At 41.5% G+C, this 24,138-nt stretch overlaps 4 protein-coding genes across 6 annotated transcripts in view; 3 read left to right on the top strand and 1 right to left on the bottom strand.

The window, feature by feature from the left end:
* Positions 1-13: 13 nt before the first annotated feature.
* On the bottom strand, positions 14-1,360 carry nxt2 (nuclear transport factor 2-like export factor 2). The gene is made up of 4 exons (XM_049027562.1): positions 1,179-1,360; positions 637-723; positions 388-532; positions 14-288 (listed from the first exon to the last, which is right to left on the bottom strand). The coding sequence occupies exons 1-4, from the start codon at positions 1,317-1,319 to the stop codon at positions 104-106; spliced, it is 558 nt and encodes a 185-aa protein (XP_048883519.1). The 5' UTR covers positions 1,320-1,360; the 3' UTR covers positions 14-103.
* Positions 1,361-1,528: 168 nt separating this feature from the next.
* psmd10 (proteasome 26S subunit, non-ATPase 10) lies at positions 1,529-5,109 on the top strand. The gene is made up of 5 exons (XM_049027560.1): positions 1,529-1,854; positions 2,124-2,222; positions 2,370-2,516; positions 3,588-3,754; positions 4,406-5,109. The coding sequence occupies exons 1-5, from the start codon at positions 1,741-1,743 to the stop codon at positions 4,557-4,559; spliced, it is 681 nt and encodes a 226-aa protein (XP_048883517.1). The 5' UTR covers positions 1,529-1,740; the 3' UTR covers positions 4,560-5,109.
* Positions 5,110-8,134: 3,025 nt separating this feature from the next.
* On the top strand, positions 8,135-17,403 carry LOC125750149 (X-linked inhibitor of apoptosis). Of its 3 annotated transcripts, none has more exons than XM_049027557.1 (8): positions 8,135-8,268; positions 8,452-8,591; positions 13,695-14,511; positions 14,709-14,808; positions 14,981-15,059; positions 15,537-15,576; positions 15,688-15,879; positions 16,364-17,403. In XM_049027557.1, exons 2-8 carry the CDS (start codon positions 8,502-8,504, stop codon positions 16,555-16,557), a joined length of 1,512 nt encoding a protein of 503 aa, XP_048883514.1. In that variant the 5' UTR covers positions 8,135-8,268; positions 8,452-8,501; the 3' UTR covers positions 16,558-17,403. The 3 variants fall into 3 exon arrangements, with proteins under 3 accessions (XP_048883514.1, XP_048883515.1, XP_048883516.1); XM_049027559.1 differs by lacking the exons at positions 8,135-8,268; positions 8,452-8,591 and adding exons at positions 9,482-9,554; positions 10,160-13,207; XM_049027558.1 differs by lacking the exons at positions 8,135-8,268; positions 8,452-8,591 and adding an exon at positions 9,439-9,554.
* A 2,442-nt stretch (positions 17,404-19,845) lies between these two features.
* Positions 19,846-24,138, top strand: part of stag2b (stromal antigen 2b) — a 34,088-nt gene continuing 29,795 nt past the window's right edge. Inside the window, exon 1 of the mRNA XM_049027374.1 lies at positions 19,846-20,047. The gene's annotated coding sequence lies outside the window, so the exon portion shown is untranslated. The remainder of the gene's footprint in view (positions 20,048-24,138) is intronic.

The following is a 24,138-nucleotide window of genomic DNA, read 5'->3' as shown; positions in this document are numbered from 1 at the left end:
CATTTTGTTTGGCTTTGTATTCAAATATTTAAAGATTTTATTCACAAATTTCACATGGTTATGGTTTTTATAAAGAGTAGCTTAAAATATGTATAACATAGCTTCAGCTGGCCCAGTCTTGGAATCTGAAACAGTCACTTGCTATCTTCCACACAGGCTGGTCGCTTGTTGGGGATGCTTGAGCGGTCAAAAGAAAGTTCTGGTTAAAATAGTGCTGTTTGTTGCCATCAAACTTGACAGACCCTCCAGTAATTACCAACAGAGTTGTCTGTCCTTGGGTTGCTTGATCTGAAAGTGAATTTTTACATGGGTCATTGTACCATAAGTTGCTAAAATAATCCATAACATAAACAGAGACCATTAATGCAGGCCTGCTCATTTCCTTACCATGCACTGGTTGGCAATCCAGTGTGTGAACCTGGAATTCACTTGATGGCAGGGACTCGAAAAATTCCCCTAGGGCATCGTGGCCAGAGACGGCATTACCGTTCCACACGAGAGTGGCTTTGTCCAGGTATAGTCTTGTAAGGTGCTTGTGTAAAATTGATTTAAAAAGACAATGTATATTAGTGCAATAATATAAACATAAAACAGCACAATGTACAAGGAGTTAGCCAGAATGATAATAATACATACCCTCCTTTTCTTGTCCATGCAGTCATAATAAATATTGACAAATTCCTCAGAATATCTACATGATTGATCTACGTGCGTCCTGAAATCCTGAAGATTACAAAAAAAATGTGGTAAATGATCAGTTGCACTGCAGCATCTTTTAAGCTCATGTTGACTAAACCCGGCTAACCAAGGAATTCCTCAGCTGAGGCCATAAGAACTGTATGCGTAAATGCATTAGGCAAATACAAATATACCACCCCATCGCATTTTAACCTTTTGTGGACATTTAAGGATTAGTATTTTTTTTTAAATAGCGAATGTTCCCAATCACGTGTCATACATTACGTCGATATTATATTTACAGTTCACAATTAAACAGCAAAATAAAAAAGGAACAAGCCTTCTCAGATGCAATTAACTTATTCCATCAATCCATCCATTCATCTTCACAAACGCATGAATAAGCTGACTGGATGTAACAAAGTGTTGGTACTGTACTTCTGAGAAGCAAACAGGTACAAACTGGATAACAAACAAATCAACTGAACGTCTAAACTTACTACTGTTGAGGCCATGAGTATGCTAGATGGTTTAAAACAATTAAGTTCAATAGTCTCCCGCTCGTGCAGTCTCAAGCCCGATATTAGCGTTCGTACGTGAGACAGGCTGCCAGCGTATCTTTCATGCAAGTACGCCTGCATTAAATCCCCCCCAGAAACAAAGCGAGACAACGTTGGTTCCTGTTGCAGCTTGCCGGAAATGGCGCGCGTATTATATTCCTAATCTGGAATTGGTATAGACGTATAAATACTAGAGTAAATCAAGCGATCCGTAAAGACAGGCTAATATTCGAACCGCCCCTTCACTGCTAAGTTTAATAATGGATTGCCATTAATGATATCATAGCTAACGGTAATTTCTTAATCATTCAATGTATTCAGGAAGTTCTATTTATTTTAAAAGTTTATATACTTTGCATAGTTTTCTATTTGCTCAGTGCGCCATTTGAAACGTCACGAATCTAGTTTGTGTAGATCTATGATTTTAACACCGCAGACACGAGGAACTGAGCGAAATGTGAACCGGAGGGGAAAATAACGTCCGCTTGCTGGGGCAGTAACTATGGAAGGTTCAGTGTCGAATTTAGAAGTTTGCAATTTTGCTTATGCTGGGAAGTTTGACCAGTTAAAACAGTGCATACTGTCTGATAAATCACTGGCTACCAAAACAGACCAGGTAAGATGTATAATTAAAATTACATCGTTAGCTGTTGCAGAATTGCTTCAGGACAGTTTGGTGAGTCGGATGCACATAGTCCTGGGGTTGAATGACTGGCGATTTAGTATGCAGTATGGGCCAACGTGTATGCTATTTTAGTACAAATGATGATGTTTACTAAGCATTAAACTCGTTTCTGAGTCAGGTGGTTTCCTGACTGGTAACCTGCTAAAAACTGACTATGGTTAACTTTCTGTCAGACCTGTATGATTTTTTTTTCCCACCAGGACCACAGAACCGCTCTTCACTGGGCATGTTCAGCGGGTCACACTGATATAGTACAATTCCTGTTGAATTTTGGGGTCGAGGTTAATCTTAAAGATGATGTAAGTAAGTGTGAATTTTATGTACCGTTTAATAACAGATTAGTCCATAATTCATGCTTAAAATTAATTTAAAAAACGAATAATTGAGAAATACAAAACGCATACTTTTTATCCATCATGCTTTCATATATCGCCCTGACATTTCAGGCATGTTGGACACCACTACACATCGCAGCATCTGCTGGCAGAGACGAAATCGTGAGAGCGTTGATAAGCAAAGGAGCAGAGCTGAACCCTGTCAACCAGAATGGCTGTACACCACTGCACTACGCTGCCTCTAAGGACAGATATGAGGTAGGGCATCCAGAATGGAATGACAGATACATATGCTGCGGTCCATTTACCGCTAAACTCAAAGCTGAGGTCACACCTGAGCTTACAGAATTCCAGTACAATCCCCAGTTCAGCCTTCACTTATGTTGCTGAAGGGTGGCTGCCAACTTGAATTCTGACCTTAGAGCTGCTGCGTTTCCTTCAACTTTCCGAGTCGGGGCTCCGACTTCAGGGGGCATTCCAGATCAAGATTCCGACTCCAAATTCCGACTTTAGAGTTCAAGTGGAACACACCAATATCCTTGTCCACATGGACACTAAACGAAGTATAAAAGTGAGGGATGGGCAGGGTCAGGGTTAAGGCACTGTGACCAAGACTGGATAGTGTGTGACTCTGGGGGTTGTGACTCGTGATCGCAAGGTCGCCAGTCCAAACCCATACCTGGCATATTGGGTTCACTATTGCCCCCTTGAGCTCGGCCCACTACCCCAGTTCCTCTAGAGGTACTACCCGATCCCGCTGCCTGATTATTCACTTGTATTTCGTTTTGGACAAAGCTTCTGGTAAATAAATACAAAAATAAATATAGGCACATTCATAAGAATACTCTTGTATTCTTATATGTGAGTATCTATCATTTCTGTCCTTAAGCTGTGCCCACACTAAATGAAGATTCCAAATAGTTAATATGACACATTATGCTCTTTATACTATTTCTAAATTTTTATCTTGTGTCTTCCAGATCACTGCCTTAGATAAATACAGGTCATGATATCATTGCTGTTTATTTTTATTGTGATATTTTACTGTTATTCTTATTTTAACCTTATTTATTTTTTATCTTTGCACTATTGTATGTGACAGAACTTGAAACTGTATTTGTTCGGTCATGTTTTGCACGTCCCATTTTATAAAATATATGCTATGCGGCGCATAAATATCACTGTTTACATGGTTGTTGTTAATATCTAGAGTTATGTCACACGAACAAGATACATATTTTGTAGTATAGTTATGAACAAAAATCATCTCATGGCAAGTAAGCAGGATCTGCCGATTATGTTTGATTTATGTGCAAATTCTTTTTATAGATTGCCCTTATGTTGTTGGAAAATGGAGCCGACCCCAATGTCACAGACAAGTTGGACTCTACTCCCCTGCACAGAGCTTCTGCAAAAGGAAACTACCGTCTCATACAGCTTCTCCTGAAGCAGAGTGCTTCCACAAATATCCAGGATTCCCAAGGAAACACAGCCCTGTGAGTAGGAGGACATGATTGTTTTGTACTTTATCCTTGTTTTTCTCCATCTTGTTTAGTTTATCTCAGGCAGTCTTGGGATGCTAGTATAATTTTGTAAAAATGCTGCAGATTTATTGGTTTCGTCACAGAAGTCCATTGACATGCGATGTCTAACATATCCGCACATATGTTCTGCACAGACGTTTTCTTTTTATTAAGTGTCATGCTTTTTCTTTACCGAGTCATTCAGTTCTGTTCTGGCCATTCAAGTATTAATTGCTGTTGTGTTCATTGGTTCCCAAAGGAATATAAAACACACATATTTGTTTTTGTTTGTCATTAAAAATGTGTTCCTATTTTAAAAGGGGCTTCAATTTATTAGTGCATCAAATGAATGCTTTACTTAAAACTACTGATTGTTTTTAATGTGATGTATTTTTTGTAAACGAAAAAAGTAATGATTTTTGTTGAAATTGTTACAAAATTATTTCACATGTGTTCGCAGTATTTTTACTGAATAATGCAAGTGTCCCAAGACTGTCTGTTAGCACTGCATAGTTATGTTTGTATGCGATAACATGTGCATTCTGCATATTGTCCACTCAGTTTAATGTTGTCTATGCAAACCTTCCAACCTGAGTAACACTCCATCTGTGAACGTCCTCTCAGACACCTGGCATGTGATGAAGAGCGTGTGGAGGCCGCCAAGCTGCTCGTAGAACACGGCGCCAGTATCTATATTGAGAATAAGGAGGAAAAGACTCCACTGCAGATGGCAAAAGGCAGCCTGGGTACCATACTTAAGCGAATTGTGGAGGGCTGAGCTGCAGAACAGCACAGCGGCTGCATTTATAGGTTCTATGGGGGGGGGTCCGTAGATGACGCTGTGGTTTAGATAAAAATTAAGGTGAGTCGCACCCATAGGAAAAACATTCTTTTATGAACTGTCAGCTTTAAGTATTTCAGTAATTACGGAAGTGCTAATAGATGTAATTCTTCATTTTGATAGTTGAATTTGTCCAGTTTAAAAAATAAGGAAGACAGATGTTTGTAACTGTGCAGATTGGGGAAGGGGTGTGATGAAAAGGCTTGACATACTGAAGCATGGTCATTTTGATTTGTTGTTTCCATTGAATTGATTTGATTTGGTTTCTGTCATTTTGTTTAAGGTGATATACCACACGCAAAAATCAAATTAACTGGATGTTATATTAATGAACTGCTTATGTTTAAGGGTGAGTGTCACCCTTGTTTGCATCTGTTTTTCACATTTGTAAAAGTATTGTATATTTATTCTGATTGATACTTTTTGTGGGACCATGGGGTTTAGTTGCTATTCAGCCAAAAGTCTAAGAATAAAATTTGTAAAAGGCCATCTGGATCATACGCACAGTTTCTGACTGAATTTGGAGAACTTCTCCCTGACTTAGTCATTAATAAGAGAGTATTATCATATTTGAAGATTTCGTTATACATGTGGACATAGAGACTGGTGCCTTTAGCAAAAGTTTCTTGTCTTTCCTGGATGTAATCAGCACATAACAGGATCAAAGCTTGTGCACAATCATGCACTAGACTTGATTATTGCTCACAGAGTTTATGTTCATCGTGCGTCTGTATGCCCATTGAATAAGTCCTCCTCCGACCATTTTTGAATCACCTTTGTGATTCAGCCACCCTCTTTGACTGTGGCGGAGAGAATTATTATGACATGTCACCTAAATGGTAGAAACTCCCTAAAATGTATTAATACGGTAATGTGATCTTCTGTTTAGTACAAATGTCAATGATGTCACACATACAGTGGTTAGTCTGGTTTTGGATGAATCTGCACCTTTGACAAATCATGGTTATCTTTAGGATCTGGAGATGACGTGTTATAGCTCAATTAATCTGTGTGCTCTGAGGTGGTTTTGCAGCCCTGAAGCACATAATCCGGAAGAGTAGGGGCACTGGAAGTCGGTGGTTGTGATCTCTGCTGGTACTGCACTGTGATGCTTTATCCTGGCTGTGATGAGTTTTCAGCACTGGTTGTCCTCGAAGTGGGTGGTGGCTTGTTGGATTGTGGTTCATTGGCATGGTCTGTCCCTGGCATACTTTTCCAACCACTTTGGTTGGATCTTGCACCAGTGGAGGTTATCCTTGACTGAGTCTTGACATGCCCCCCCCCCCATTGAAGCTGAGCTTTGATGAATACGGATTTTATGCTGTTTGACTCGGCACGCTGTAGCAGTATGGATTGAAGCACACACATGCAAATGTTTTCTAGATTCTTGATATGTCTGCAATACAGAGTCCATGACTCAGCCATAAAGGAGAGTTGGGAGGACCACCACCTTGTACGCCTTCAGCTTTGTCAACAGCGAACTCTGTTCCAAAGTGTCCCAAGCACCTGACTTGCTTTGCAGATGCAAGTGTTGATTTCATAGTCCAAGGACCCAAGGAGTTGGTCCTTTTCAGATATTTGAATGACTGAATATTTGAAAGCTGAATGCCATCTATGGTGATGTTTGGTGCTGGAGGACTGATGTTAGGCACAGGTTGGGGGAGCACCTTAGTTTTGCTGAGGCTGATTGTCAGGCCGAACAGCTTTCATACCTCAGAGAGGCAGTCTAGCGTAAGCTGTAGGTCGGACACTTTGTGGGCCACAAGTGCGCAGTCATCGACGAAGAGGGCTTCCTGAAGAAGGTAGTGATGGCACTTTGTTCTGGTGGTGAGGCGACAAAGGTCAAAGAGGGAACCATCAAGACGATATCGAATATGCACCCATATCTCTTAAGCACTGCGAAACAGCATGCATGAGCATGCATGCTGCACTCCACTGCTGAACTCAAAGGGATTTGTCATGCCTTCACTGAGAAGCTGGATGATTTTCAGGAATTTCTGGGGCCATCCAATGCATTTGAGGACTGTTCAAAGATCCTTCCTGTTGACAGTACTGAAGGCTTTCGTCAGGTGAATAAATACAGAGTATAGAGTCATGTTATGTTCAATGCACTCTTCTTGCAGCTGCCTCAAAGCATAGATCTTTTCCACGGGGCTTCAGCCTGAGCTGTAGCCGTACTGTGTCTCTGGAAGAATGTCCTCAGACACAGTGATGAATCAGATGAGGATGATTGGAGCGAGAATCTTGCCAGCGATTGAGAGGAGTGAGATGCCCCTGTAGTTCCCCCAGTCTGATTTGCTACCCTTGTTTTTGTAAAGTGAAATAATCTGGGTGTCATGGAAGTTGTCTGGCATTTTTTTCTCCTCCCAGATGCTCTGCAATACATTGTGAAAGGCCTTGAGGGCATGGGGACCCACTGCTTTGTATATCTCAGCAGATATGCCGTCTTTACCCGATGCATTGCCTGAGTTGGTCTGGAGGATGGCTTTCTTAATCTCATTGCTAGAGGGGGATGTGTCAAGATATTTTCAGACTGGTTGTTGAGGGACCTGGCTGAGTGCTGTAGAGTCTGTTAAACATCTTGCTGAAGTGTTCATCCCAGTGGTCTTTTAGTCCTGCATGATCTGAGGACAGCAGAGAGGAGCAGCCTGATCTTGATGGGCCGTAGACTGTCACATCCTGCAAAGGTGAATTACTCTTTACTGCCAGCAATGACGATGGCAGCTATCCAGAAATGGCAGACAGTACTGTCCAAGTAGTCAATTTGCTGGTCTATATGATGTTTCCTACGGTTATGATTACCAACTACGTGTATCAGGTCAGTTTGATATTGTTGTTTTCCCCATTGTAGTGTGAGTAACGTGAGCTGTTTTGTGTTCGTTATTGAAAGAATCGTTTCAAGTGCGTAAGTGACAAAGTTATTTTTTAACTGAGAAGCCTACTGAGACACAGTGTAACATATTGCAAAAATAAAATATGTGGGATCAGTGTTTATGTTATGGACCGGCTTTGCTTTTCTCACATGGGCGCTGGGAAGGAGACAACGAACTACGTTTGTTCGTCCGTTAAATATCGGATAATAAAGACTTCGTTGTTTTTTTTATACCTGTTTTTGATATTTTGTTCGTTATTTGCTAAGATTGTTCGTTATCAGTTAACGCACCCATTGTTTGTCCCCTGCTATTCTCGTGGAACTGAGCAAAAGCACGTATAATTCTCAGCAAGCAAGCAAGGTTCAGTCAGCAAGCGATCGAATGTTTCAAATGTGAATTTGAAACTTCGTTCCACTAATTCCAGTACCTTATTGGTCTTTTAAAAGCCTCTGTATGGAGACCATGTTACAATAATTGGTAGTGGCAGGCACGGAATGGGAGATTAATGCCAAAGACCAGCCCATTCTGTCTTCGTTCTGAGGGAACTATGATAAATAATGCCACATTTTACGTTTTATAATCCCAATTCGGTTTTTTTACGAGTGCTGACGGTTAGGCGCGTGCCACGCATTGGCGCCTTTTTCTAAACGCAGCAGCCGTGTTCTGTTTGCGTGTGGAAGCGCGCGTGAGAAAACTTGTTGTAGTAGAATCTTAATTTGTACAATTGTTTTATATCCAACCGCCTCAGATTTTGTTTCTGAAAGGCAGGACAGGTAAGCGCCCCCCCCACCACCTCGGAAATTCTCCCTTTTTGTCATTCCAGGCCCGGGTGGCGGTCATTTTTCATAGTGAAAGCAACTCGCGACCTCCATCTACGTTTATACACATATAAATTTATACATTGGGGTATTTTTTTGTAATTATTTAATTACTGTTGGTCCTTTTGATCTCCACAGAGCACACGTGGTTATGTTTAAGGGTGGAATCCTCACCCCCCAGCCTGGAGATGAGCCCACAGCAGGGTTCCCAGCTTTGGTCAGCGGACAGGCGTGAGCTTTTCAATTGGAAACGAGTCTGTACACATATGCATTCACATGTATGTAACAGTTTTATTACCTTGTAAATAGTCTGTATGGTATAAAACTGCCCCAATGCTTTTGGTGTAGCTAATATTAGGTTTTTAATGGAATAATATACATTTGTGGTATTTGTCCAGTCAGAAACCGTGAGCGTCACTCCAGATGCGTGAGAGTTGGCAACCCTGCCGCAGTGACACTCAACATAAAATAATGTCATAGATTTTTGATATTTTCGCCTCACCCCGCCCCAAATATTTTTTATAAAATCATTTGGTGAACTGTACCGAATTTTCCTGTATGTTTCGTAGCCCCCGCTCGGTATTTTTCTTTTCGTGCGGGACCTCCCCTTCGCTCAGGAAGCCTTTATCTTGGGGGACTCCCCCTCGGTAAATTTACTCGTGGGGGGACCCCCCCCCAGGAGTTAAATCCTAAAATCACCCTTGATTAACATAAACTCATTTAATAATATCTTTTTCGCACATGTAATGTATTAATACGCCGTTATAATGTGGTCACGCTTTGATCCAACTTCTGTGTGACATGGGAGAAAAATGTGAAGGGTTCATAAAATTCAGGTATGTTCAAATTTCATTTGACCCATCCATCAGTTTTCTGAAACAGCATTCAGGGTCGGAGGCAATGGACGTAAGGCAGGGGACAACCCAGGATGGGCTGCCAAATCGTTGCAAGTCAAACTCACACACCATTTACTCACACAATTTAAAGTTTTAATTATTTAGATGGCAGTGGCAATTATACTCTTCTAGAATTTTTTATTCCTCCAATGCATATAAAACCAAGTAATTTAGACCGACGAAATTTTCCAAATTCCCCGCATTCGCCGATATCCCACCACTGTTATTGTAAATCCCTCCCCCTCCGAATCCATCGTCACATCCGGCTCTTTAACCTTTACGTAACTAGCAAAGAAGAGGTCGGTCCCTGCTGTTCAGGATACATTTTAGGAAGGCATTTCTACGGTAAGGCAAACGGAGAGTGTGACATGTGTAGCTTATCGAACAGCATAAGATAAAGTAGTATTTATATACGCTTAAATTATTTAGATTCCGAGGAATTGTTTACTTCTTTAAATCATCGTGAAATGTTCTTAGCAGGTTGATGAAGGGTTGTCTAAGTTCAGTCTCATTTACTGTTAAATGTATTTCTAAGTTGGTTTCTGCTGTTCTTTCTGTACAAGCACGTCGTATAGTTACATCGCATACTGTCAAATGTGGTATAGAACCTAATTGTTACTAACATTTAATACGTCATTTTGTGCCCAAGTCGCAACATTATGCAAAAGTATGAGCCCGGTAATGCGTGAAATGCTAGACTGGCCGATTAGGTATTTGATCACACTATGTTTCCTATTATGGGTAACATTTCACAATTCCCAAGTGTTAACGCATAAAGGCGTTGTCGCTTGGCGACGTTGTGTGTTTACCGATTGCTTTAGACCGAGGTCCCATCGAAATCTATGTAGGTAAAGATCAATTGTCTGTCGTCTCTGGTGTTTTTTTGTTGTTTTTTGTACTGTATATGTAATGATATCGTAAGGTTGCACCATATATTTTATATATCACAGGAAACATCAAGTACTTGGAAGCCTTCTTCGTAATATGCTGGTCATCCATCCATCCATCCATCCATTTTCCAAACCGCTTATTCTACTGGGTCGCGGGGGTCTGGAGCCTATCCCCGAAGCAACGGGCACGAGGCAGGGAACAATATACTGGTCATACTCAGTCATAATGGAATAGACTGCATTGCTGAAATAACTTACTAAAATTCGCTTGGCTCTCTTAGTTGAACATTGTTGGACTGACGCATGACAGTCAGATGTATGTGTTTTGTGATGATAGTTGACTGCTACAATTGAATGGAATGTGATTGACCAAGAGGAGATTATTAAAGGACGTAACTTCTTGGTTAAGAGTACAGATTAGAAACCTGACATTTGTCTGATCAACCCACAGAAACCACTTTGCAGTTGTATTCCTGAATTAATTATTATGTGATGCATTGAAATATATTAGGTAAGTTTAAGTTGATATGTTGGATCAGCAACAAGTTTTACACAGTAATTGCAGCATGTCAGGACTGTGATTTCACCTGTGATGTATGCATTTTCCTTTTTGCCTAGAGCAGTGGTCAACAACAGTTTAATCCAGGCTGAGATCGATCCCCCTAGTTAGTGGACCTTGACTTTGTGTTTCTGTTGTAATTTGGCTTTCAGGCCTAGAGCTTGGTATACATATCAGTATAGGTTAGAAATTTGTTTCCTGACTTTAATGACTGCAGTAGATCCTTCAAGTTGGTGTATCAATGGTGTAACTCATATCTTGAAGTGCTGAAGTATGTCATAAGCCCCGAAGATGACTTTTACGGTTTGGGGGACTATTTTCTGTTCACTTTCTAATTCGCTGTAGACAAAAGTAAATACAAAGAAACAGTAATATAATACAGAATCAATGGCTTATGCGAAACTTGAGATTACCTTTTGAGGAAGAGACTGTCTGCCTGCTCAGCCTTTTATGGTGCCTATTTCCACTTCCCACTTTCCTCCAATTGTGACGTTTTTTGGTTGGTTTTGAATTTTTTCCAATGACGACATTTTCACTTCCACATGTCATGTCCTATATAGAACTGTCACATACCCCCACCCAGGTATATTAATGAAGCAGTTGCGATGTGATTTACAGTTTGAACAAACATTAGTATAAATCAGCCTTATGTAAATCATAATCACACTTGTCTTTTTACTCCCTGTGGAATGGACAATGATGCACCACTGGTGTCGTGCTGGGTCACAGTGGTGGTTATGCCAGCTGGTACAGAGCCCAAGGCAGGGTAAACCCCGGAGAGCTGTATCATCTTCTCATGTTTCTTCAGAATGTGGACACAGACATACACTTTATTTAAAACGTATGTGTGTTTTTAAAGCCAGTAAGTGTGCAATACGCATAATACCAATATTGTATTGCACAGGCAATTCTGACATCACAAAAGTCGCGAAAACTAGGTTGAGATCAGTTTCCTACTTTCATATGGTCTTTAAGTTTCATTAAAATATTTTTACTCTGTCATAGAAAACAAAACTAGCAGGCGTTGCAATTTTAATGATTTGTCCTTCTCAAGAGTATTCTAACTAACATGGAATATTACGAGAACTTTAGCCAATGTTACTTCTCAAAGATGGCAGAAAATGTTCTTACTGTAACATTAATGGAACATTGTTTAAATGTTTTACATTATAACAAAGGTTCTGCTAGTGTTAGCACAATAGCATTATTACCTGAACATCCTTTTAATGTAATTTTAATTTTGAACAATATTATTTCATAACAAAATATTTTATAGAAGTGCTTTTGTGGTGTGTGTACACTGAGAACATGACATCCATCCTTGAACCCATGGAGGTATAATGTGGTGTTACCAACTTCTGTCCCATGTCCCTTAATTGTTTCTGCATTATTGTTTGTAGTTGTAGCAGTTCTAGTAGTGGGGTAACATTCTGGGAACATTGGGAAAACTGAACATGTTCCTAGAATGAAAAATTGTATGGTGGGATCTAGCATATGTTAAAAAAGCAATCAATGAGCTCTGTGTGTGCCCTCTGAACCAATCATAATTATTTTCATCCTTGCCGTTTTAATCACATAGATGGATTTTATTGCAGTGATTTATCATGAAAAGTCACAGTGCATTATTAGAAAATTTTCCAATATTACGTAGCTCATGACGTTCACAAACTCCACAAAGTTCCCCCCGCATGAGATGTGGAACTGTTCCGGAGAGGATGTTGGTTATTCAAAGATGCACCATTGGAAGAGGAACTGAAGTCTGTGGGTTCTCAGTTTTGATTGCATTAAGACATTTTCCCAAGGGATGCTGTTGAAATAAATGATGAATGGGAGTGATCTACAGTAGTCTTTGACCCTGTTGAATGCTAAAGATTTGTGAAATTTGGCTAGGGGTGGAAGGTTGCAGCCAGTCTCAGCCCACTTCATAATGCTCTCCAAGTGGTTTTTGGAGAAGAGCAGAACCAGACAATGACGGAGGTAATCACATTTTCAGTGTTTCACATTTTCAGTAGAGCGGGACAGCATGGTGGTGTAGTGGTTAGCACTGTTGCCTCACACCTCTGGGATCTGGGTTCGAGTCTCTGCCGGGGTTACATGTGTCCGGGTACTCTGGTTTCCCCCCACAGTCAACAGACATGCTGAGGCTAATTGCAGTTACTAAATTGCCCATATGAGTGAATGGTGTGTGAGTGTGCTCTGTGATGGGCTGGCCCCCCATCCTGGGTTGTTCCCTGCCTCGTGCCCATAGCTTCTGGGATAGGCTCCAGTCCCCCCTCGACCCAGAAGGATAAGTAGTTTGGAAAATGGATGGAATAGTTTTTAGAGGATCATGCCTCAAACTATTATTTTTTGGTGGCAATGGGTGGAATTATTGTTTTGATGGCCAACAGCAGGATGTACACAATTTAGTTGAAGAGTTGAAAAACTCGTTCTGCCTCACATACAAAACAGGGACGTGGGATTGGGTGGGTAGGAAGTGAAAATCCTATGCAAGGAAACAGTCTCTCCTCTTTGGAACTGAAACTCTATGCTTGGAATAGCTTTGTTAGGTGGGTGCCAGCTGTGCCTACCCTGAGAAATTAACAGAATGCGGGCCTATTGTTTGCGTCTGCTGAGCTATTCTGGCATCTCATTGGGAGCAGAGATCGGCAGCTTTCTCCGCCCATCACGTGGGGGAAGCACGGTGTACATGTGACTTCAGTTTGGCGTAGCCCTTAAAGGCACAGTACTCCTGTGTAATGATCTAGACTTTGCTCATTAGAATGTGTTTTAGTCAATAAATAAACTATTTTGCTTGCTGTATGTGAAATATAACCCTTTCACAGCTTTAATGTGATTGTTTTGCTTAACATTCTGTTTTCCATATCTACGTATATTCAACTATGCAGAGTAGAGGTCTTCTGTTTTTTTTTATTTTTTATTTTTTAATTAGTTTCAAAAAGCACACCAATAAGTACTCGCCTTTCTACCATGTAAATACAAAGAGATGTTAAAACTGATAATTTTGACGCCTTCTATGCCACTCTTCTGTCACAGGTATTCATTCCTCATTCTTTCCCCAAAATGGCTGACCGAGGGTACGACAGCGACCTCGAAGCGGATAACGGCACAGACTGGTCTGAGCTTGTCACCCGCCAGCAGTCCTTTAACCACTTTCCCAGCATCCCCCAGGTGCCGGTGGACCAGCTTGCCCGTGCTGGCTTCTACTTCACCGGCAAGGCCGACCGCGTCCGCTGCTTCAGCTGCCAGCAGATGGTGGAGGGCTGGCACAGCGGGGACGCGCCTGTGGCCCGCCACCAGCAGGTGTCACCCGATTGCAAGTTCCTTAGCTGTGTCCACGGTTTACGTCTGGCGTCTGGCGCCTGCCCCACCTCCCTCATCAGCGGTGGCTATGATGAGGAGTCTGAAGACATGCTGTTCCGCCTGCGCAGGGGTGAAGTGGTCGATGAATCGCAGTACCCCATGGTTCGCGACATGTGCAGCGAGGATGCTCGACTTCGCTCCTTTGTAGGCTGGCCCTCGTCGGCCCCAGTCACGGCGCGAGTGCTTGCCCAAGCGGGGTTTTACTACCTAGGCGAGAGGGACCGCGTGCAGTGTTTCTGCTGCGGGGGTATGCTGGCAGACTGGGATGATGGGGACGATCCCTGGACCGAGCACGAAAAGTATTACAGCAACTGCTTCTTCATCTTGGGCCACGATGTGGGCAATGTGCCTTCCCAGCATCCCCCAGAGAGGGTACAAGAGCAACAGAGGCTCTCCAACGAAACCTTTGAAGGCCGCCACCAGAGCTTCCAGGGTGTCCAACACCCCGTGGATACCATCCTGCTCGCCAGGGCGGGATTCTACAGGTCAGGTGGGTAGCGGTGAATGGTGGTGCTCTGGTGGATTCTCGAAGTTTAGCTCCTTTAGTGAGATGCAGAATCTCGTGTGTTGTATAGCGAGGCAGATTTAATACAACTAAACTGAGGTGCCACGTCTACAGGACCGTCAGTCAACAATGCTGCTATGCCAGCATGGCGTCTTAGGTTTCTGATGTCCTGCTCTCTGCAGGCCCACCAGACCGGGTGATGTGCTTCAAGTGCGGTGGGGGCCTAAAGAACTGGCAGCCGGACGAGGACCCCTGGGAGGAGCACGCCAAGCACTACCCAGGGTATGCGGCAAAACCGCCGCATGGCGTCGACAGTCTCTGTCTGTACCGTGAACTGTACTGTGATCGAAGGCCAAAGCTCCACACCACCTGTATTGTGACATTATTTGAGGATTGTGAAAACAAGGCGGATAAGCTCAGCAGTTCCTCACTTTACTTTTTTATCAATGAACAGATGCAGTTTTCTGTTATCAGAGAAGGGCCAGGAGTTTGTGAACAGTGTGCAGCTGGGGAACACCAGGAGAAGTTCTCAGGTAAGTCTGCTCATACCTTCTGCTTTCCATGTCATCATCATGCACCTTACTCAGAAATGGCATGTTTCTCCAATCACGCATAGAGAGTTCTGGGTCTAAAAGGGAAGTGCATAGAAAATACAATGCTGGCATCCTGAAGGCCATTGCATGCACTCAGACAATAGCCCTATATGCTGTGTGGCAGTCCCGTTCCCAAAGTGCTTCTTTGGTATTTAGGTCAATGTTTCCCAGTCCGGTCCTCTGGGACCCACAGACAGTCCACATTTTTGCTACCTCCCAGCTGCCCAAAAATGTGGAGTTTCTGTCAGGGAGCTCTAACGGAGCAAAAATGTGGACCGACAGTGGGCCCCCGAGGACTGCACTGGTAAATGCTGATTTAGGTGGTACAGTACAATCGGCAGAGACTTCATAAATATGTGAAACTTTAAATTGAATGTGCTTATGACAAATGTCTCATGAGTCATTAACATTTTACAGAATACCAGTCATGCAAATGGATTTTCCAGACTAGAGACAGGTAAATACCCAAGAAAAACTCTTACATTTTCCAATTTTATTATCTTTTTAAATGTAGAACGATAGATATTAATACCCACGACAAAGAATGTGTGTGATCATTTTCCTATAGGCCAGAACGTCATGCAGTTTAAGATTGCACAGCAGGCTGTAGAGATGGGCTTGGACCCCAAAAAGGTGGAAAGCACCATTCTGGAAAAGATGCGCAGCACAGGCGAGGAATACACTAAGGTGGAGCTCCTGGTGGAGGATGTCCTGAAAAGTTCGGCTGAGGGTTCTGTGGAGGAGCCACAAGCAAACAGTGGTAAGTCACATCTGCCGTCTTCATCGGAAAATACAGTTAACAAATATAGTGTATAAATATCCTTCAATCAGCACTTCTTGCAAACCTGTTGAAGATGTACTACTTTTTGTTCTGTTGGGATGGGAAAACATCTTATTGGGTATTTATATTGATTGTGATGTTTATAAGGTCTTTATCACCTTTCAGTCACCAGCTTTATTCATTGCTTCCACTCTACAAAGAGCCCTTCATATTCAAACACACTGTAGATAAATAGCCCACTTCCTCACTAATGCTTGCATTTTCCTAAACAACGTATGTTTCTCCCCCAGAGAGACAAAACTATCCAGCTGGCATAATGAATAATCAGCCAGATCTTTGACTCTTGCTTCCCTGTAGTTTGCTAGATAGTCAAGCATGCATATGATATTAGCAGTGCTTTCCAAGGCGAGTTGAAAGTAACTACCTACTGTTTGTTGAGTGTGTCTGCTGTCGTTTCTGTCAGATGAAGATCCCCTGGAGAAGTTACGGAAGCTGCAAAGGGAAAAACAGTGCAAAGTGTGCATGGACAGCGACATTTCTGTTGTTTTCACCCCCTGCGGACACCTGGTTACCTGCAGTAACTGTTCCAAGTCCTTAAGCAAGTGCCCCATCTGCTGTGCTGTGATTACTCAGAAAATTAAGACGTATATATCTTAGCCTCTTCATCAAGGGTTCTGCATCCATCTTTAAACTGGCCTTTCAATGCATCATTGTTGAATCTGTGTAAATGAAGCTTTCTGGTTCGTGCAACTACATACTTACATGTGAATGTAAAATGAGTGGGGAAAATGTAACATGATTTAAATGCCACGAAGAAAATGCAAATCTCTATATATCATGCTGCTGCACCGTGCAGCCCAACTGGGATCTTCTTCATTGTGTCTTTTCGGGGGGTGAAAAATGTAACGCATTCTGGTCACGATCGCATTTTTCCTTACTTGACCAGCTGAGATCTTTGCATCATTGTGCTTGCTCGTAAATGTCCCAGTAATCTGCCCAGCTGCTGCTAATTACTGTGTGAATGTCACTGCCATTTCTAAGGGGAGGTGCTGTATTTAGATTTTTAAAAATTAGATGATTGAGTTACAGTAGCATGAGGTAAGTGAAAGCTCAGTTTTTATTTGCCTTATCTGGGAATGATTCTCTGGTTATATCAAGATTATTTTTATGTAATCTGCTTTTCAGTATGATTTTAATTGGTATTATTCTAAAATTTACACAATTCCATTTTATGCCTCTAATTTTTCTAATTCTTTTGTTTTCCTCTGATTTTTATGAAAATGAGCAATGTTTTATTCTAAAATGCTTCCCAGGGATCAAAGAGAGAAAATACCATAAATAACCACACATATATATATTTATATTATATTGTATATTTAACATTTTTGCTGGTAGTGTACTTAATATGTATAGTAAATGCTTATGGAGTATAAAGGGGGAACAGAGTTCTGTGTTCCTGACCAGGGACCTTTTTCCTAACTATTAAATATGAATATAAATTTACCCTGTAGTAGTTGTTTCTTTTTCTGACTTTATTCACTTATTATGTTTTTACTTGTGTTCCATTGCAAGAAAGCTGTGGAGTAAATAGGTTTGGCCAGAAAGGATGAGCAGGACTGGATTGTTGTAGCAGTGGTATGGGAATTGTGGTCAGTTACAGTAAAGGTTTCACTGTTGATGTGACGGTATAGACAGAGTCAGACCATCATAATGGTTATCTGTCTAAAACCATGTGTGATACAGAAGGAGGCCTATGAGTCTGCAATGGGGAGACGTGAAGCATCGCTGAAGAGGAGGTCAGGGTGCAGCGTCCCCCATGTCTATTTCAAGCAATTTTTAAATGAAGTGAAAATGGCACCATGGGGATAAGGAACATCGGGAATGGCATCAGGGAACAAAGGGAATGACGAGAAAGATTACTCTGGTAAGAGACTGTAATGGAAGCCATTTTAGCTGTGTGTTTAGCTATCAGGCCTAACTGATCTGTTCATGTTCTTCTGCGCAACATATTCTTTTCCAGCAATTGGGTTGTAACACCCAGGAGACAATTTCTTTACGTTTTTCTTAACTGCCAGTCAACCCCTTTTTTTATAAGATCATTAAACATATATAAAGTAAGTTCCCTCAAATCTGTAATTGTAATCAAGAGAGATAAAGGTTTGCACCACAGCCTCATGGTTCAAGGGTTGTGTATTTGATCCCTGTGCTCCACGTGTCTGGATTTTGCACAAAATCTGGATTTAGTTATTTTATTTTAAATTGATTGCAATGGGGAGCTCATAGCTCATAGATCTATATACATAGATCAATGAGCTGACAAATGTAATAGATGTGGAAAGTTTTTAAAGAGCCTCATTTACCATGATTTTCTGCCAATCGGATAAAACCAAAGAGATGGTCGCTAAAAATCAAAATGCCCAAAAATGCAATATGGTTCAACATATGGAACTATGGAATATCTTTTTGCCTGAAATCGTGAAATCAACAGATAGAAGAGCTTTGCCTATAGGCCACAGGAGTTATAACCCAAAAGAGGCACGTGTTGTGTTTTTTTTTTTGGGGCTACAGTGCCACCATCTGTCTGTCTTTCAGTCTGCCAGTCAGATCTCCAAATATTTCTCGTATTTTTTGTTGCTGAGACACGTAGTAAATTGTCATTATTGTATTACTGTTGTTCTTAATTTTTTTTATTTTAGCCATCTTTTCATGCTGATCATACCAAAATATTTCATAGTTTTGCATGGATTATAACAGACAAAACACCTAGTAAAATCATTGTATATCCGGTTATTTAATCTAAGTTTAATCGAGAAATATTTGTGACTGGTTAATTTGCCTGAGCCGCTGGGAAGTTATATTTACTTATATTTTGGACAACAGAATGTATTTTAATACAGTTCTTACTTCTTCACTTGATAGAAAAATCTTCAATAGAAGTCCCAGTGAGAGTGGTTAAATTGTTAAAAGCAATGCATTAGTCTCTTGATGGAGCTCAATGCACTTAGACGTCGAATATGCATAATGTAAAAGTAACTTTAACAGATAAATACTTGTATTACTCTGCAGAAAGAGAAGTTAACACAAACCTGTACCACTGATGACAGATTACGCAACATACGGAAACAGACACATGATTACGAGAACAACGATTTAACCAATGTTAACCACTAATGTTAAAGAATAATTAGATGTGTTAATGCAGACAAAGGCCAAGCAAATAGCTATGCATTGACTTGACTTCGGGGGACAGTTCAGTGGGTGTGGTGAAATCTGCATGACCTGTGTAGTATTTCTTCTTAAATCAATTGCGTCAAAAGGCTTAAGCGTGGCAATAATAGGTTGTGGCAGAGTTTAATAAAGTATAAACAATAGTAGGGGGACAAAGAACAACGTAGTGGCAAAATAAACCGAGACACACATAATACTTAAGATAGTATTTGGTTCTGCACAATATTTTAAAGGACTGCGATAAAATATAACAGAAAAATCACAGACGTGATAAACATCCTGAGTCAGTCAATTTGGTTCATCAGTAATGTGTGCAACACTGGAATAGGCATTTATTCATTCAGTTTTTGACTCTTTACTTTATTATTTGCCTTAGATTTTCACAACAGGAGAACAATATCTCCAAATCTGCGCGTGTAAAGAAAAACCTGGGTGATTCTATGGGATATGAAACTCCAAACGTGCACAGTCCCATTTAATGTTTTTATTCCAAATACTGGGCGAACGCCTGAAAGCGTGTAGGCCAAGCACGGCAATATTCGCTAACGTGCTGCTGTAGCAGAAGTACATCTAGGTGAAAATGTGAAGCACGTAGGAAGCCGCAGGGCTTCAAACATGGCTGTGACGGAGCTTTTACTGTAAACTGAAAGCGCATCGTCTCCGCTAGATGTCAGGCAGTTACCGGAGCGCACGCCGCGTTCCTTCTGACCACCAGGTGGCGCCTCTGCAGCGCGACTCTCCCTTCTCCTCAATCATCGAAACAACAAACCGAACGGAGCAAGCGGGGTAAAGAGAGTCCAAAACGGCCTCTGACCGCCACTTTCAAACTCGTCTGTGAAATAGCTACGAAGAATTAGGACGTCGGCCGCCAAAAACGCGCGACGGCTGGGAGTGCGCCGCGGCTGCCGTCGACGACGAGGTAAGTTGTAAAATGGCGGAGAAGGTTCTGGAAGTTTGTTGGTTTGGTGTTTTGTTGGCTGCTAGCATGCTAGCTGCTAGCAGTGTGTCGGGGTTCGCGTTTCGGTGTCAGGAAAGCGGACGAGGCAAAGCCGATATGCGCGTAAAGGCGCCCCAGCCTCTCGCTGTCCCGGATAAAAGGCGCCATTCGGACTGTTTCGGGCAGCGGCGGGCGCGGCGAGGCTTTAATTCCGAAAGGAAAGTCATTTGTTATCCGTCTAATGGTGTCGGAAATGTTTCAAACGTGACAGCGCGGAGTTATTGGAACTAACTCCAAGTCAAGATGGAGGACAAGGACGAGATGTTTTTCGAAAACGGGATCGTGCTGCCTAAGTCCCCTCCTGTCCAAAGTCGATTTTGCTGGATGTTTAAGATGCTTTTTTTGGATTCCTGCCGATTTACTTTAAAGCGACGATTGACGCGTCGACATACAAATAAGGAAATAACGCGTTTTAACAGCGAGCCAAGATGGAGAATCCGGAGAACAGCTGCTGGGCAGCCTTCAAAATGGAGATTTTTTTTTCTCTCCCCCAATTGTGTTTTCCTGGCTTTTTTACTTTCGGGTAGATTTCAGTTTTTCCACAGCTAGTGAGACTAGCGTAGTTTAATCTTGTAATACTCGAAGTGATCGTCGGTGGAGCGAGTGACTGCGGGTGGGAGCGAAGATTTAGCCCTTAGTGAGCGCGAACACAGGAGGCGGGCTGAGCCACCGGGCGCCCGGGCACCGTGCCTGCTGCGGCCGAGCCTGTGCGTCCGGCCCGCCGCCCCGCCGCTGCCCGCCATCGGGAGCCTGCCTGCGCTGTACGCGGTGTGGGTTAGCGGGGGTGTTTCAGTAGCTTGCTAGGCAGCTTCTGCCGGAGTGGGAGGCCGGCCTTTCCTGCTCCGACTAGTTCTCTTCGCGATCGTTTAGCTACGCGGGGCGCTTCGCCTGGATTAGCACGTCGGCGCACCGGTTTAGGCCTTAAAGCGGCTATTTGACATTTAATCGGGGTTTAACGGGGATGCCTTTGTGAGTTCGGCTGCTGCGTATCAATAACTTTATCCCGCATTTGTCATCTTGCTCGCCTGCCAACGCCGTTTTCCGCCGTAATCTGTGTAAGACATGAAGATTTTTGGCGCCACTTTTAGACAAGTTAATTTATATATTTTCCTTGGGCAATATACATAGTTATCAAAAAATATTTGAGTTCTTTGGTCTCTTAAGTCAGTTGCAACGTAATAAATGTAAGTGCAATTATTGTAATAGCGTGCATGATGTAGGTCAAGGTCTCCCCTATAAGCCTTTATTTTCTAAGCTCACTGCTGCCGCTGGTGTAGACGTCTTCATTTTAGCAGGCTTTGTGTTTTGCCTGTTCCGAGCACAGTTTTCCAGTTCTACCACACTCATTAAGTCATTAAGTCATTTCTGAGAAGCATGTATACCAAGTATTAGTCTGTTTACCAGATGATTTTCTTAAGCAGTTAAAGAGGAAGATGAATGTCTCTGAAGGACTTGAATGGGCATCTTTCCTTATAAAATCGGAGAGCGAGCTGGTTGTGATGAGATTCATAGTACGAAATCCCCTCTGCTTTTTACATCTTAAATGTACCCGTATGAAATCCAAAGAAAACGAGGATAAGTGAATCACGTAAAATTAAGAAGAAAGAATGTTAATCGATTTTGAAATTAAGTTTAATAACTACAAGACGCTCTCTGGATCTAATTTCGTTTGCAGTTAAACGTGGGTATCTCGATAGGACAACATATTACGCTTTCTTGTCGTACTTTGGCGTGTTTCAGTATGACTTCAATCTTATATATCCACTATTTGGTTTTAGCCACACCCTGTAATGCGCTTGGAAACAGTCATCTTTAATGAAAGGGGGTTGGGTGGCGCTACTGTAACTTTCTTGCCCGGGATTTTAATCGGCCGCGTTTATTTTTATGCGCATCCTTGGTACGCAGTGAATAAGTTTCCTTTTCTTTTTAAACATATTTTCCGAGAGAGAATCCCGAGCAGATCTGAACATTCCCACAGTATTTCAGATGCGTCATTTCAGCAGTTATGGCCGTGTTTTCTGGTCCTGCTGTTTTGGCTTGTTTACGTCTGCATATGTTAAGTTTTCTGTGATTGGTTAAAACGAAGGAGCAGCACGAACGGGGCGCTGCCTTATATGGAGTTCGAAGGCAGTACTTCCTTCCTGATTTGGCTGAAGTCTCTTGGAAACAGGGGGAGCGGAGGCCAATGAGAAGCCAGGACGGCTTGACGGACGCGCTGATGCAGAGCGCAGAATTTTGCTTCTCTGTTTCTGTACTAACGCCATCCACTGTTGTTCAAGGTTGTCACCGCCCATTGTTTACTGAAGCAGAGTGGAGCAACATAAGCTGTCACATCACTTTACCACAATGAAAGTTGTAGAGCCACATGTAATTGTGTTCAATTTTATCCATCCATAATACAACCATTTATTCATTGCATATAATCTATATTTAAGTTAAGTAAAACCTTTCATTGACGCGAGTTTATGGTTAAAGCAACAGTTGATTGTATATACAGTATGTTTAATGAACAAAACCTGGTAGGGATGATTATGGCAAAAGCAGTCTTTTGGTATGTTTAACTTATCCCTGTTCACTATTAAAAAAGCTTTCATAAGCACAGAACGAATATGGATCAACACACTTAATATGTTGAGCTGGAAATCTGAGGTGGGTACCAGTGTCCCTCATCCCTTCTGAATATCTGTTGAGATCTATTAACCACACAATCCACAAGGTTGATTTTTATGAAAGTCCTGGAAATGCTGACTTTTTTATCCTTATTTTCACAGTATATATTGTCATTAGTACACACACAACCGTATGAGTATTAATACTGAGTTACAGCACTGCACCATCTGAATAATATTTTTTCAACACTTGAATTTCTCTTAATTTTAGCTACCTACCAATTTTATCTAACTCTTATTTTCAGGGGTGCAATAAATGGTATTTGATTTCTCTTACAAAAAATGAAGAGATTTTTGAGTTATACTTTGTCATTAAAATTCTGCCTCAGTCATCTGTAGTGTGTGGATTTTGTCATCCAGTTTTTCCATTTGTGATATTGATTCAGATATGGTAGATTAGATGCTACATTAATACATTTTGCATTATGCTTATTTAACATGGTTTGATCATTTTGCATTTAAGAAAATAAACTGCCTTGCCCATACAAACCAAATAAACTTTATCTGAATGGAAAATATGATGTAGCAGAATGGCTTAGCTGTGTCATTGTGTGTAATGTTTTTTTTTTTTTTTAACAAAAAAATCTGAAATTCCAACATGTAGCACAGGAAGTTGAACCATATCCATACCCAGAAGGTCGTGGGTTCAAATTCTGTGGCCAGCAGTTTAATCATGTCATGATTGGGGCCATGAGCAAGGCCTATAAATGCATCTACTGTAGGAGTGCTGCATGCCAGCTGATTCTGTGCTGTGTGACCCCATAGCACTTGCTCTCATCTGTAAATGGAGAGCTGGGTATAGAATGTAAAAGCAAAAAATTCCTAGGTACTTGTACAAATTGAACAAATAATTTAAGTTTAATAGCAGTACGTTTTCGAAAGAAGGATGAGTATAATGTCCTAACCCAACATTTTCCAAATATTAAGATACTGCTTCACAGCTGTGCTACAGACTTTTCACAGACGTTTCCCTCTTTTCTGTTAAGATGAAATGTATGTTTAAGTAATTGTTAATAGGATGACTATCTGAATTAGTACTGTTTGTGGTTTATGTATGTCATAGGAATGTAGCGGCTAGCTTTTGTAAATGAGCTTTAAATGTATCCTTCCTGCTAGGGCTGGTTGATATGGCTGCAAGAAAAATATCTTTATTTTAGGTCACTGTATTGAAATTCGATATATTTCAATATCAAAATTTCTCTAAAATACTTTCAAAAGTTGGGACAGAAAGTCAGAATGAATTTTATTCACATAAGTTTTTTCCAGTGGGAAACACAAAAATGGCATCTCTGCTGGACATAATTTAACATGTTTAAAAAAACTCTTAGAAGTAACACAAATTGA

This window comes from Brienomyrus brachyistius, chromosome 10 (genome assembly GCF_023856365.1).
Source record: "Brienomyrus brachyistius isolate T26 chromosome 10, BBRACH_0.4, whole genome shotgun sequence".
In the NCBI taxonomy this organism is placed as follows: Eukaryota; Metazoa; Chordata; class Actinopteri; order Osteoglossiformes; family Mormyridae; genus Brienomyrus; species Brienomyrus brachyistius.
This window is presented reverse-complemented; position numbering and strand designations above follow the sequence as displayed.